General features: G+C 43.3%; 3 protein-coding genes and 2 non-coding genes across 5 annotated transcripts; 3 read left to right on the forward strand and 2 right to left on the reverse strand.

Moving 5' to 3' along the window:
• Positions 1-5,042: 5,042 nt before the first annotated feature.
• Positions 5,043-5,124, reverse strand: Trnas-gcu (transfer RNA serine (anticodon GCU)). Its single transcript has one exon. It is a non-coding gene; the product is annotated as a tRNA-Ser (tRNA).
• Positions 5,125-5,514: 390 nt separating this feature from the next.
• Trnas-gcu (transfer RNA serine (anticodon GCU)) lies at positions 5,515-5,596 on the reverse strand. Its single transcript has one exon. It is a non-coding gene; the product is annotated as a tRNA-Ser (tRNA).
• A 1,716-nt stretch (positions 5,597-7,312) lies between these two features.
• Positions 7,313-8,763, forward strand: LOC131259477 (dynein regulatory complex subunit 5). The gene is made up of 3 exons (XM_058260978.1): positions 7,313-8,201; positions 8,270-8,405; positions 8,496-8,763. The coding sequence occupies exons 1-3, from the start codon at positions 7,313-7,315 to the stop codon at positions 8,761-8,763; spliced, it is 1,293 nt and encodes a 430-aa protein (XP_058116961.1).
• Positions 8,764-9,476: 713 nt separating this feature from the next.
• Positions 9,477-12,650, forward strand: LOC131271683 (dnaJ homolog subfamily C member 3). Its single transcript, XM_058273189.1, has 3 exons — positions 9,477-9,838; positions 10,046-10,156; positions 10,648-12,650. Exons 1-3 carry the CDS (start codon positions 9,745-9,747, stop codon positions 11,928-11,930), a joined length of 1,488 nt encoding a protein of 495 aa, XP_058129172.1. The 5' UTR covers positions 9,477-9,744; the 3' UTR covers positions 11,931-12,650.
• Positions 12,651-13,146: 496 nt separating this feature from the next.
• Positions 13,147-14,321, forward strand: LOC131271520 (large ribosomal subunit protein eL33). Its single transcript, XM_058272975.1, has 3 exons — positions 13,147-13,229; positions 13,614-14,119; positions 14,201-14,321. The coding sequence occupies exons 2-3, from the start codon at positions 13,625-13,627 to the stop codon at positions 14,222-14,224; spliced, it is 519 nt and encodes a 172-aa protein (XP_058128958.1). The 5' UTR covers positions 13,147-13,229; positions 13,614-13,624; the 3' UTR covers positions 14,225-14,321.
• Positions 14,322-14,703: the final 382 nt, after the last annotated feature.

Raw genomic sequence — 14,703 nt, forward strand, 5'->3', positions numbered from 1 at the left:
CGCAATTTATGTAATGTTGTAATGTTGTATTTAGTTGTTATTACTATCGTTTAACGTGTTTCGACGTGTGTGCGTATGTGTGTGTGTTTGTGCGTGTGACTTTGATTGTGATTGTGTCCGCTGCTACTGCTACAGCACGAAGACGGAAAGTCCCGGAAAAGGAAAGGAAACTATAATTACACACACATTAAAGATGTTAGTAGCCTATTACTGCGACGAGGTTGCGAAAAACCGGCAGTAACCGAGGCTTCGAGCTTTCATATACGGGTGCGTGTGTGTGTGCCCCGCCCACGTGCACGTGTTTGGGGAACTCCATCAGCGGGTGGGAGGGATGGAAAATCGGCTCTAAAAGGGCGCAAAAGCAAAGTTGTGTTTCTTTTTGTTTTGTTGACTGAGAAACAGTTCGCATTGCGTCTAGAGCTAGTCAGGGTGATAACATTAGCACAACATTTACCCGGTCACATGTGTGGTGACGACCGAACGCACCCGGATAGCATACGTTTTTTTTTGCGTAGCATGAGGTGAAAGAAGGATTACACAAATCTCTAAAGAAAGCCCATGGCTATGCAAGCACCCCCGGAGGTCAAATTGGACCCACAGAAGCAGAAAGTAACTCAAACAAAACATAATGCGCACACATAGAGCCGATGTTGGGGGAGTAAATGTGGTGAGACAAAACTGGGAAGAATAAGAAGAAGAGAAAAAAAAACACAAAATCCGTCTGATAATATTTAATGAAAAGATACATTGGAAGCTCGTGAAGGGGATGTTAGGGAAACCCATTGAATGCAAAGTGAAGCAGAGCGAAACATTGAGAACACAAGCACGCTAGCAGAGAAAGGAACAAGCAAACCTCCGTGTTCTTCGTCGCTGCTTCCAAAAACCAAACGGTGAGAGGAAAACAAATAAGTGGCGAGTGGCCCCGAGTAATGGTTTTAAACAGCAGCAGCAGCGCCTCCGTTTGGACGATCCCCGACACATCGTGCCCGACAGAAGGCGTTGTGGCTCTAGGTTAAATCGGTGAAATGTTGTAGAATATATTTTGAAACCGGGGCAAGATGATGCCCAAAATCCAGCAAAACCCCAACTTGCCCGGCCCCGAATCCAGAGGGGGGGGGGGGGGGGGGGGAGGGCGAAGTTTATGCGTACGTTGCGTATAAGTGTTAGCCGATGAGGAATGTCCGCGAACGAGCGAAAGGTGGTATGTCCGTGGTTCTGTTTGTGCGTACGCGCTTGTATGACAGGGAATGTGAAGAATGATTGAATGTTAGAGATAGTGAATAATAATTGCACCGAATATGCTATTTGAACTGCGCCAGCACAACCAAAAACTAATCTCGTTAACCATTACATCAGAGTTGAGCTTTTTTAATATGTTTGTCCATAGGGGCACAAAAGGATATTTTGGATCCTAAGGTCCTAAAATAAAATTATACAATTTTAATCATTTTTGAAACAAAATATTTGAACCATTTTCGCAGATAAACTCACATTTGGCCATGATTTTGGAACTGCATGCGTCCAACAGATCCAAAACCATTGAAAAAGTCTGTTTATCTATGAAAGTTGTTTAAGTTCTTTGTTCCATGTTAATTTCACCCATTCCTGGGGTTAAAGATACATTTTAAAAATGTTTTAAATTGGTTAAATTAATTATGCGGAAATAAAATAATACCTACCTCCTGCTAGCTCTCCCGAAAAAGAGAGCTCGATTGGGAATCAAATCTAGTCATGAGAGAGGTCCATTTGATTTGTTTTGATTGTTTGAACAATTCTTGGATAACAATTAGCAAGAGAACTTTCTGGGTATATAACTGTTATCCTTTTTTTTAACTTCTATTGTGTAGTATTCTTTCGGTAACCAAATTTTCACTCCGGCACGGAACATGAAGCCTATAAGCGAAAGGACAAGCGAAATCATGCAAACCACGTGTTTAGGAGAATGCACTTTACAAGAACATTCATATTGGTATTCTGGCTGGCGCGCGGCATAGACATTCGTGTACCTTAGGATGCATGTTAGGTAGCGTAAACACACTATAAAAATAATTAAACAGTAACAACCACACACAGAGAAAGGGAGCGACAGAGAGAGATACTGGAGCACACAAGGAGCAGAAGGAATAAAACGAAAGCAAAGAACATCAGTACTCTCAATCTAATCTAGTGCTCCTTGCGTAGTGTGAAACAACAAACAACCTATAAAACTACGAGTATCGTGTACATGAGCATATACCAAAAACAAACAACAAACAAACATAAAAAGAAGCGAACAAGAGTAACCAAAGCACATTCAATTCAAGTGGTTGGAAAAACAGAAAAAAAAGAATGAATAAATTTTCGTTAGCAAGAAACAAAACAGCCTCGTGCATTTGGTTTACGGAATGGAACAGTCTCGTGTGCAGCCACACAACAACTACACGAGAACATTATATATTGATGAACATATATATACATATACCTATAAGAAAAATTAAAAGTGAGAAAATAAATTAAGAAATTTATAACCGAAAGGGATTCTAGGAGGGGATAAAACCGGAGCTACAAGAAGAAGAGAAAGCTGCAAGTAAATTGAAAAATATATGGTTTTAAACAATTGATAATCCTCGTGTTCGATGAAACACAAAGATAGAGAGAGAGAGAAAAACAGTAACACACACACGCATAATGCTAAGTAAACAAATAAAACAAATCTTGCTGGCGCACTGTGTAGTGAAGAGGAAGTAGTAGTTATACTGCTAAGAGTTTAATTTGGTGGAAGCAGCATTTATACAAGGCTGCCGGAGGTAGGATAAAACACACATTGGTTAAGAAACGATTCAGAAAATATTTTTTTGAAGCAGAAAACAATTTATGTTATGATAACGGGGACACGACATATGACGACGTTCACCTCAAATTTGTGCGGAATATAGCCCCACATTTGTTGCACGTACGGTGTCGACCTAACCCAAGAAAACACTCCAAATTTAACTTTTATTTCTAACGTCTTTCCTATTATGGTATTTATTTTCGTTATCGTATTGTAGCTTTCATTCAATACAATCGCTCGAATATCGTCCTGCGCAGAGAATTTCCTACCGGTATAGTCCCTGGGGAAAGTTTATCGAACAAAGCAAAACAATTTAGGGAATCGACATAACCGACTAATCAAAAACCTAAATGTCCCACCGTGTCCACCCGAACCACCACCCTTCTTATCCCTCTTTCCTCCATCATTTACTAAATTTTACAAACCAGCGTGTGTGCAACCATTGTTTTATTTTTCTCTAGGTGTTCGTTTGAAAGTGTGTGTGCTAGTGTGCAAGTGTGTGTGTGTGTGTGTGTGTACGAATGTGAGTAAATAAATAGACAAGAAAAAAGGCGTTTACAAGAAGTACTCTTACATCGCCTTAACAAATGATAAACTTTCCTCGGGATTCAACGATCAGCATAATCCTTTGCCAATCGATTTGCAGAACAGTTCTGAATGATGGTCGCGAATAGTTTCAAGTCATTTGGAGCATGGACCTTCGAGTTTCTTTTTGTTTCATTTGATTTCGGGTTGTTTTTTGATCACGAATCTGAAGTTTTAACATTGAACAAATTAGGTTTTGGGAAAGCGCGGTTGGTATAAATAAATCGTATTTGTGCACCGGGTGTGATAACAATAAATCCCAAACCTGCTTTTTCGCCAACACCGGAAGGATGAAGAAAGTAGTCGTTATCCACCCTCCTGGAAACGGACTACTTGGATGTAATCTCGATAGAATACATGAGAGAAGCAAACACAAACCAAACCCAACCATTGGAAAACCCCACTGCTTACAAAAGACTCGTAAATGGAAGTTAATGGTGAATGGTGGTAGTGCTCTAAGACGATAGTATGTACATTTACCTGCATTGAGAAAAGCGAATTGGTTGCAATATGCAAATGGCAAGGAGGAAAAACATGTGGGTCAAATATCACGCGACACGAACACGGGAAAACATACAACAAATAGGTAAGGGGTCGGTGAGGCCAGTGCCTACTTGGTGAGAAAAATGGTGAGAAGAGAAAAAAGTGTCACAAGGTGCGCGCTGGACAGCGGACAACGGAATGTCCCAGCGTTTTCCCCCGATGGGCCCTTGGCTCTTTCCCATTTTCTCGCCAAGTGCACGTGGCCATCGAAAACTGCTGCAGTGCGGAATATGTTGCAAACGGAAAACAAACACTTCCGCCGTTATTTTGACCGAAACACGTCGACCTCTTGCGGGTAGCATATTTGCTGCGAACATAAAATGGCATAATTATGGGGTCGCCCGTTAGTGGAGGACAAAGAGAGAGAAAGTGAGAGGGGGCAGGAAAATTTGTCGAGGGAAAAGAGTCGGGGCAATTGATAAGTGAGACAAATGTAAACGATACCCCTCTATTTGGTGTCCTCGTGTGACGGTTTTGGGAATATGTTAGGAAACCACACAACAAATGGAAAACGTAGCCTGCTGAAGAGATAACCCCACTTTTATGGAGTAAAAAGGCTAACTGAAACAAACAAAATAATACAAACAGAAGAAAAATACCTTATCACCGAACACCGTGCTGCATGAGCAACCGATACCAAACCAGTAAATAGCTGTTGTGTAAGACATTGTGAAAAAGGGCGAGCAGCAGCAGCAGTGTTGGGACAAGTTTTCAAAGAAGCAAAAGCACACACAAAAATCTCAAGAAACAAACAAAAAAACACATAGCGTCGTATGTAGAAAGAAGACATTCATTCGAAACAAGGAGCAAACAAAACAGAGAAAGAGAGAATGAATATATGAATATAAATACCAAAAATATTATATAACAAGAAATAAATATATATATACATATATTAAAATATGTGATTATACCACGAAGTCTCCAATGTTACTTTACTTTTGCTAGATTACGTCGATTTCTACTCCATCCGAATTACCCCATGTTCGTGCTTAAACTTGTTTGAAAAAATATTTCTAAGTTATTATTGATTAAAAATATTTTTTATTTAAAAAGCTTATTTAATTCAATACTATTAATTTAAAAAAGTAAAAATAATTTTCGACGAGGATGGGATTCGAACCCACGCGTGCAGAGCACATTGGATTAGCAGTCCAACGCCTTAACCTCTCGGCCACCTCGTCACGATGGCGGGGCGTGCTCGGTGTGTTATAAGAATTGGTGGTGGTGAATTCGTTTATGAGGAAACGGAGTTTTACCCATTAAATAGGGTAAAATAGGTTTAGGTAATAAACAAGCTGTTGTTGAATGTTAAATAAACCATTTGAGTTGTTTTCTTTAAGAGCGAAAGGACACAACATAATTAACACTTAACACCTGATGAACCTAATGAAAAAACCAACAATTAAGACATCCACATACTGTACTGTGAAAAAGAATGAAATAATACTGTGTGATTAACTTATGCTACCGCAAAGTTGTTGTTTTGTGATAAATTGACATAAAATGTGACGCATCGCTAAAAATAGCCTAAAACACTGTTTAGCCATCTGGCGGCAAAATAAACTTTTTCCCGACGAGGATGGGATTCGAACCCACGCGTGCAGAGCACATTGGATTAGCAGTCCAACGCCTTAACCTCTCGGCCACCTCGTCTTGCTGTGAAGGTCAGCCAAATGCTCAATAAATTCTGAACAGGCAAATATGCTGATAGTTCAACTTGAAACAGAAAATCTTCAATGTCAAGATTCAGCAGTCAAGAGCAAACGAAACCTTTTTGAATGGAAATAAAATATAACAAATCAGTTTTTTTAAATCGCTTCAATTGGTAAAACAAAAAACATTCATTAAAAACGCAGCATTATAACGACACGGGGTAATGATCACATATTTCACGTGATTAAAATCGGACTACATCATATGTAAACGTTTTCCCGTTGTAACCTTGAACGGAAAAAGCCGAGAAAATAAACAGAAAAATAAATAAATATTTTTTTTCTTCTTCTCCTGTCATCTTTAACCATCTCGACGATTGACTTTCGCCCTTTCCCGAACCGAGGGCACATATGACATATGCCTCCCCCACAACATGCCCCTCTACGTGGTTAAACCATCGTCATTCGTCGCCCCGCGTCGGAATCTGTTAAATGGGGGTATACGCGGTTTACTACTGGCCACCGACACGGCTTTACTTCCGAGGCCAATAAAAACACAGATGTTTTTCTCGGTGGCCATCCGGTTCAGCACAAAGGGACTTGGTGTGGTTCTTTTTGGCATTTGCTGCCTGTCCGTTGGACGAATGTGAGAACGTCATAATTTTCTAGAGGATTTCCACTGCAATGACGCCCGGCGACAAGGAAAACGCACATAAACACACCATGTGCTGCAGGAGGACTTAATTTTAGCAAAGTGCACGCGAAATCGTGTTTTAAGCTGGTTTGAGCGGTCGAAGAATTGATATGCACAATTTATCAAAACTTTGGCCACAACTAAATCCTACTTACTAATTGGTAGGGGAAAGTGGATCCAAATGTGCCAGCGAAAGACAGGTTTTACGCTCAATTATGAGTTCAAGAACTAAAATTTTAAAATTAGTCGTAAATTTGTTGAGTAGACCACGAGTGATTAATGTTTTTCGCTTTGTGGATGTATGGTGCCTCACCTTATATTAATTTAACAAATTAATTTTAATTATTATTATCCTTTTTCCCAACAAGCATACTCAAGTGTTCGTAGGCACTTTCTCTGATCCGTGAACAAACTAACCTCGACAGGAAACGGGAAAACCCATCCCAATTCAACAAGATCGCAACCCATTTCTTAGTGCAGCTGGCGTTAGTCCGTCTGCCGTGTCTGTCTGGCGCGTGTGTCTGTGGTCATTTCGGTGGCGTTGTTATGGGGGGGAAAAAAATCCCCCCACATTTATAAAGCTAGCGCGCGCTTTCCACGAGCCGGAAAATTGTTACCAAAACATACGCGCGCGCGTCCGTGGCGAATTTCCCATTCCCCGTCGTGTAGTGTGGGGGCACAAATCACAGCACATTAAACTGTTGGTGGCGGTAGTTGTTGCTACAGTATCGGCCGAACCGGTCGTCCCTCGGGAAAGCGCTTCATCTGGGCGCTCAACAAGTGGGTGGCGTGCATACGGGAGGTTTTGTTTTTTGGGCCAAAGCAACCCTCCTCGCGAAAATTGGTTAGACGCGATATATCGACCAAACTGTGTTGCCTTGCGGCGCTGTTGTGTGGTGTCCACGAATTCCCTCATCGGGGAACCTCAGTGTGGTGGAACGTTTTGAAGCGAAGACACGCCTTACGCCAGAAACAGTGAGCTACGAAAGCTGGATCGGTGATATTTTCTTTGCAAAGAACAAGATGAAATATCCAAACACACTCGATCTGAACACCTACCGGGCGTACATGTGCGCTCGGCATCTGAACCGCGACAAGAGTCGCCAGCTGGACGCCATTAATCTCGACTGGGACCTGAACGTGCCGGAACCGTTGAAGATCCTGTGTCTGAAGGCGATTGCCGACAACTGGATGACCGTGCCGTACTTTCGTGAGTTGCCACTGTGCGAGGATCGTCAGTATCTGCTTGATCTACTCGATCTCCACTTCCCGCTGGAGAACCTCTGTGCACGTGTACGTAGTGATGCGTTCTGGATGCGGGCCTTCCATAACCGGTGGCGTAACTTTGCACCGATAGAGGTTGGAACGAAGCCCTGGATCCGGATCTATCTCGAGCAGCATCTGTCGGAGATGGTGGAGCACCTGAAGCCGACCGACTACGATCAGGAGAGCGTTAAAAAGATCGTTGACTTGTGTTCACCTTTCGTGCGGGAACTACGTGTCGAGCGCCTGCAGCCTTCACTGTCCGACAACAGTGATCATGTGCCGCTGGATGCGATTCTGGCAAATCTAAGGCGACTGCAGCGGATCAGTCTGACGTACGATGTAAAGGACGTTGGGCATAACTTTTTCCTCGGCTGTGCGACCATCACGGAGATGGACGTGAAGCTTATGACGCAGGGCCTCGAACGGTGCACCGAGCTGACCGAGTTCCGGCTGCACAGCAGCAAACTCGAGCCAACTATGATGAAGCGCATCAGTATCGCCCTCAACAAGGGTTGCCCGAATCTGCGCACGATCGCGTTCCCTCACTGCCGTTGCGGAGATATTGGCCTGCGAGCGTTCTGTGAGCCGATCACCCCGAAATCTTTCCCCAACGTACGGGAGGTCATTTTGACCAACAACTTCCTGTGTAAGTAATGGCATGGTGCCAACAGCTGCGGGGTATTTTATACATTTCAATGTCTTATTCCACGTTAGCTCCGGAGAGTGTACAGGAGTTGACGTGGCGCTTGCGGCATCGTAAAATTGAGCGTTTGGATTTGAGGCTTAATCCTATCCTCACCGAGGGGGCCGTCTTTGTAATGACCAGCGTGTTCCAAATGCCACTTAAGGAGTGAGTTGCCCAGTGCTTCGTACCACACGCAACTTGGCGCGATGATTGATGAAATCGTTTGCATATCTATTTTCGTTCCCTTCCATCTAGTCTCAATCTTAGCTGCTGCTCGATCGACGAGCAGATCGAGGAATATCTGCTGATGCTGATACGATTCAACTACACCATCAAACGCTTGGACATATCCTCCAATCATCTCGGGCCGGCCATGGGCGAACGATTGCTGCAGCGTGTCTACGAAAATAACACCCTCCAGCAGTTCGATTTGCGCAACACGAACATTTCGTACGACGTGCGCGCGATCATCGACGAAGTTATATTGGAAAATCGTGATCCACACAGTTTACACAAGTGGTAAGGTCATCAAGAAACAGGACATGCGACACGCATTTGGACAGTGTTATTTATCGCTTGCATGGGACTGCGTGTTTGATACGGGTTCTTGTATAAATATTTGTGTATTTAAGTGTGGTTTTGTGAGTTCAAAGTATTTAATAAATAATGAAATATTGCAGAAGAGGCGTGAAGCATTGCTGATCTTTAGGTTTAAAATAAATATTCAAGATAAAATCTTTTTTTCATTATAATTTATTATTCTTAATTATATAAACGATTTTTTCAAACTGACAGTATGGAAAACGCACAAACAGGAATTTTGAATATTGTGCCCTTGCAGCATTTCAGTCCTTTTAACTAGTGGTGGGTAAATCAAATCTAATAGATTCGGATCCAATCAAATCTTAAACCAATAACAGGATTCGAAACCCAAACAAATCAATGTTGATTCGAATCCCAAATGAATCAAATCTGACTTGAATCCAAATGGAATCAAATTTTTAAAATCTGTTAAATGGTATTCAAATCATTAGAATTCGACAAATGGGTGTTCAATCCGTTAGAATTTTGATGGGATTGAATCTTCAAATCTTCCGAATCCCTATTTTGCCAACACTAGACTGCAATTTACTTCGTCCAATCAGCGTCGACCACAACATCCGTGCTGTCAAGCGACTTGTCAAAATCGCTCGAAGCCGAGTGATCCAAAAACACGTCAGTTGTCGAATGAAAATCTGCACCGACGGAGGATTTCGGATACAGTTCGCGGAGTTCTGTCCGTCGCATGCCAGTTGCAAAGCGGAAGGCTGTGAGATAAATATTACGCCAGTGATGCGATTATCTTAGGGACAAGAAATCGTAATTCTTGAAGGCTCGAGTGTTTTCATTTCGATCAAACAGTGCTCCGGTAAAGTACGAAAACAATCGTGGCGCAGGAGGAATCGCCCGTGGCAGCAGGAAGGAGGCATATTTACACACGAAAAGGAACAAAAACGGGTTCAAAATGTTGTTGAATATTCACGACATGTCACAGCTGGCCGATAGTCGCAGATTGGGCACAGTGCTGCTCTTCCTATTAATAGAACTGTTCTTCGAAGGTAAGTGAAGGAAGTGTGGTTCCGTTTCTTAGACGTTCCCACGCAGCGTACGGTTTTCTTCAAGATACCGTTCCACGCAATGTAGGCACTGACGTGTACCGTTTGTTGTTAGCTTCTCCTTGTCAACAATGCGATCGAACGATTGATCGCTACAGTTTTTCGTTACCAGCCGGCACATAATTGTTGAAATTCCCGCTTTTCCGATAGGTGCTGAAACTGCCTCACAAGCCGAAATCGATCGGCATCTGGAAATTGGAAGGGATTTCCTTGCGCGAGGTCAGCTCTCGGATGCATTAACTCACTACCATGCAGCAGTTGGTAAGTTTAAAGTGTGTACACAATGTAAATCATCACGGCAGTGTTGGAACCATGCGCGACAAAAACTTCGCTTGTTAAACAAAAGTTGTTTCCTCTTTAACCACGTTCTCTTTGTTGATAGAAGAAAGTTGCAAAACTTTGTCTTGAACATCCATTCCGTAGACTCCATTGGAATGTTTAGTTTTGTACAATTGTACAATCATTCGTCTGCCCCGTTGTAGCAAGTGAATGTCTAAGTTGACAATCTTTTAATTCTTATCAATCAAAACATGGTTCTTCTTGATGTAATCCCAATAGCGAAACGACACGTAAATTTTTTACTTTCATGTTTACTTTGTCTGTTTCGAGTGACGTGTCTTTTCGTATGTCTCTTCTTGACACTTGCTCTTTTTTCATCGGTAGATTTGATAAGAGATAAGACCCTCCTCATTTGATTGTTTATTTAAATATTTTTTCTTTTCTTTCTTTCCTCACGAAAAAAACACTTGCAGAAGGCGACCCGGACAATTACCTGACGTACTTCAAACGTGGTACGGTATATTTCGCCCTCGGAAAAGCCAAATTCGCCATCAATGATTTTTCGCGCGTGCTCGAGCTGAAGCCAGATTTTATGGCCGCCCGGGCGCAGCGTGGTTCCGTGTACCTGAAGATGGGCGATTTTGAGAACGCTGAAATGGACATGATGGTCGTGCTGCGCAACGATCCGCACAACCCGGAGGTAAACGTCCATTTCAGCCGGATCGGCCCGGCCCGCGATCAGTGGGTGTTGTGCGTAGACCTGATGGAACGGGGTGACTTTAATACGGCCGTCGCGCTCCTAACCCAACTGCTGGAGGTGTGCCCCTGGGCAGTGGAAATCCGGGAGGCTCGTGCCCAGATGTACCTCCGGCTCGGGGATCGTATGGCCGCGGTCAGTGATTTCCGCTCGGTGAACCGATTATCTCACGATAGTACCGACGGGTACTACCAGCTGTCGCGCATTCTTTACGACATCGGTGATTCCGGTGCAGCTCTGAAGGAGATTCGCGAGTGTCTGAAGCTAGATCCGGAACACAAAGACTGTTTCCCGTTCTACAAAAAGATCAAGAAAGTGGACAAGGTGTACGTCGATGCACAGACGGCACGAGAGGAGCAGCGGTATGCGGATTGTATTGCTTCCGGCGAAAAACTGATCAAATTGGAACCGGATGTCCCTATGATTGTGTACAACGGCAAGCAGCTGCTATGCAGTTGCCTGCTGAAAGACGAACAATTCACGTCATCTGTGAGCCGATGCCGGGAAGCACTCGATATTTACGCCGACCCGGAGGTGATGTGTGATCGGGCGGAGGCTCTTGTCGGTGCCGAGATGTACGATGAAGCCATCGCACAATACCGCGAGGCACTTGACATCAACGACAACCTTCAGCGGGCAAAGGATGGCATCGAGCATGCCCAGAGGGTACAGAAACAAGCGGAACGAAGGGACTACTACAAAATCCTGGGCGTGAAACGGTCCGCCACGAAGCAGGAGATAGTGAAGGCGTACCGAAAGGCGGCACAAAAGTGGCACCCCGATAACTTCCAGGGCGACGAGAAGAAGATGGCCGAGAAGAAGTTCATCGATGTGGCCGCGGCTAAAGAAGTGCTGACCGATCCGGAGAAGCGAAGGCAGTTCGATGCCGGGCAGGATCCGCTCGATCCGGAGGCGGGCCGCAACGGATTCGGTGGAGGCAATCCATTCCATCACTTCCAGCACGGGTCCCCGTTCCAGTTCAAATTCCACTTCACGTAGGAGGGAATGTGTACGTGAAAAACATCCCCTAGCCTTCGTTCCTTTCTAAATTTATGAAGCGGCGTTGCTTTGCAGATTGCGGCACCTGCCAAAGGTAAAACAAAACACGCGCAATAAGAGATGCTGCCTGCTCAGGATAGTGTGTTTTTCTTCGCTGTGTGACAGGAAATTACAAACCAGAAGCAAACTTTAAGAATCGAAGAGAAGAAATGTCGATGAAACTCTGGAGGATGGTGATCGTTTAATAGTGTGCCAGCTTTAATTTATTCCTGATCGGAGGATGTACTCTGCATCCGTTTATGTTTTGATGTTCAACAAGCAGAATTTTCCGCGATCATGAAATGAACCGTAGCAATGATCTTTTACCAATACAGGGTCTACTGAAAAGTTGAAACGAGCATTCGGTTCGTGTGTTACAAAATTAAAGACGTTAGAGATTGCAGGGATCATACCTTTTAGTTCGCACGACATTTCGGGAATCGATATCATGAGGGGCGAGTCCTTATAACGGTTTGAAGAAGTATTTTAAATCAGTTGATTTCCCCAAAGGAATGTAAATGCGTCGGTCCACCCGCAAATCTGTTCCGTCGAGTGACTGAAAATGTTTGATGATGATAAAACGACTGCGGAATAAATAGCTTGTTAACATACATTTGTAAATAATAATATTGCTTCTATCACCAATTAAACCTAAAAAATAATACAATAAAACATTAGTGATATTAGTAACAAAGCAATGTTTCGTTAAAGCTAATTTATGTTTATGTAAACCTGATGACTGATTCATTTTTGTATGACCCAGAACTTGATATTTTGGTAATGAATCAAATTCAAATTAGATTTGCTCAACGTTTTGTTGGGATAGGTGCTTTGAATGACTAGCCACCGTCTAATTTTCTAAAAAGCAATTATTTCTTGTGGGAATCTACGAAACAAGAATGAATTATAAAAGCAGGAATGCAAATCCTTTTACACACGGAATATTCCATTCTGCTGGATAGAAAACTAATGAAGAAAGTTCAGGAAGTATTTTCAACATTTGTTAAATTCCTTTTAAACTAATAACTTGGGGATTTTAGCTAAATGTACGCATTTTCGTTTCACGTTGCTGTGAATTTACCATGCAATGCTCAACCGCCACATGTCATGTGATTGGAAGAATTCAACCCCAGCGTATAACCAAGTGGAACGCCAGCGAGGAGAAGCGGAAACAGCACAAACGTCAGATGACAGCGACTGACAAGCCTCCTCTCTCTTTTTCCGGCATCGTGTACTGTAGCTGGACACATTCTGTGAAAGGTAGTGCAAAATTATCGTAAAAACTCTACAAAAACCGACGCATTTTGCATTATTCCTAGATAAATCGATAGAGTGTATGCTTCTCGTTACCGTGCGTAGATATTTCTGTATTTCTGTCGTCGATATACTCGAGAAACAACCGGAAATTTAACGTTTGTTGACACTCGACCTCGGTGTCCTGCTGTTCACGGGTGGTTGGAATTGTGTTATTACCCGTATTGGTTCATCTCCTGTGCTGTTTTCTTTGTTATCGGTATCGTGCCATGGCAAATGTTAAATATGCGTCCGTTTTTGTGGAGTTCACCACTATACCCATTAACATGACATCCGTATCCGTACCAAGCTCGGAGATCTAACATAAGTTTTCATTCGATTCCATTTTAGCCTAATCTAAAATGGCTGATACCGCTAAGAAACCGGCCGCTGCCAAGAAGGCCCCAAAGAAGGCTGAGGGCAAGGCAGCCGCCGCACCGGTCGCTGTCAAGAGTAAGAAGAACGATCTGGAAGCGATCCGTGCCCGTATCAAGAAGGCGAAGGAGCAGCGCACTCCGAAACCTAGCCTGCCCCGCCCGAAGAAGAGCTTCGGCCGGCTGTGGGCCAAGGCTACATTCACCGGTTACAAGCGTGGCCTGCGTAACCAGCACGAAAACCATGCACTGCTGAAGATCGAGGGCTGCCGCAACCGCAAGAACGTCCTGTTCTACATTGGCAAGCGATGCGTGTATGTGTACCGTGGCAAGTCCAAGATCAACGTTCCCGGACGACAGAAGAAGTCCACCCTCCGCGCCATCTGGGGCAAGATTACCCGTTCGCACGGTAACAGTGGCAGTGTGCGTGCCCGATTCCGCAAGAACCTGCCCGGTCAGGCCATGGGCCATCGCGTCCGTATCGTAAGTACAATTCAGATACAGATCATTCGACGATGCGGGAATTACAATTCGGCCTTTTTCCCTTTTCTTATTTTATTTCAGATGCTTTACCCATCGCGTATTTAAATGGAAGTAAATCGTGTGTACATTTATAATGGAATCCAACAATAAAAGAGCGAAGATGAGTTCCTCCAGGAGAAACGGACTTCTGTTATGTTGGTAACTTGGCTGTGTGCTTGAATTTTTCTAATCTCCCGTAGTCCAAAAACCTATCGATACATTTGCATAGTGATTGGAACCTGTTGATTATTAGTGCGAGGTTTATATGTATCGAGTGGAAAGTGTTTCGTTTGATATCTACTCGTTCGTCGTATGGTATAAGTTTTGAAAAGGACCCCAGGTTTAGGAAATGGTTCTCTGCTCCGACAAATTGATGACAATACTGATAAATTAATGTGAAAGAACCTCTAAACGATCGTTATGAGGTAAATTGTATGAATATCTTTTCAGTACAGTTTAATTATGATAATATCAATTGTTTCAACATCATTTGGGCTCAATCATCCGCAGTCAAAACAAGAACAAACAATATGAAATATGTTCAT

The sequence above is a fragment of the Anopheles coustani genome, chromosome 3 (assembly GCF_943734705.1).
Source record: "Anopheles coustani chromosome 3, idAnoCousDA_361_x.2, whole genome shotgun sequence".
NCBI classification, from domain to species: domain Eukaryota; kingdom Metazoa; phylum Arthropoda; class Insecta; order Diptera; family Culicidae; genus Anopheles; species Anopheles coustani.

Bases quoted from the DNA above. Each gene is read 5' to 3' on its own strand.
- LOC131259477 (XM_058260978.1), top strand. From the start codon at position 7,313: ATGAAATATCCAAACACACTCGATCTGAACACCTACCGGGCGTACATG. The intron at 8,202-8,269 runs GTAAGTAATGGC...ATTCCACGTTAG, and splicing joins TTTGACCAACAACTTCCTGT to CTCCGGAGAGTGTACAGGAG. The intron at 8,406-8,495 runs GTGAGTTGCCCA...CCTTCCATCTAG, and splicing joins TTCCAAATGCCACTTAAGGA to TCTCAATCTTAGCTGCTGCT.
- LOC131271683 (XM_058273189.1), top strand. From the start codon at position 9,745: ATGTTGTTGAATATTCACGACATGTCACAGCTGGCCGATAGTCGCAGA. The intron at 9,839-10,045 runs GTAAGTGAAGGA...CTTTTCCGATAG, and splicing joins AATAGAACTGTTCTTCGAAG to GTGCTGAAACTGCCTCACAA. The intron at 10,157-10,647 runs GTAAGTTTAAAG...AAACACTTGCAG, and splicing joins TCACTACCATGCAGCAGTTG to AAGGCGACCCGGACAATTAC.
- LOC131271520 (XM_058272975.1), top strand. From the start codon at position 13,625: ATGGCTGATACCGCTAAGAAACCGGCCGCTGCCAAGAAGGCCCCAAAG. The intron at 14,120-14,200 runs GTAAGTACAATT...ATTTTATTTCAG, and splicing joins TGGGCCATCGCGTCCGTATC to ATGCTTTACCCATCGCGTAT.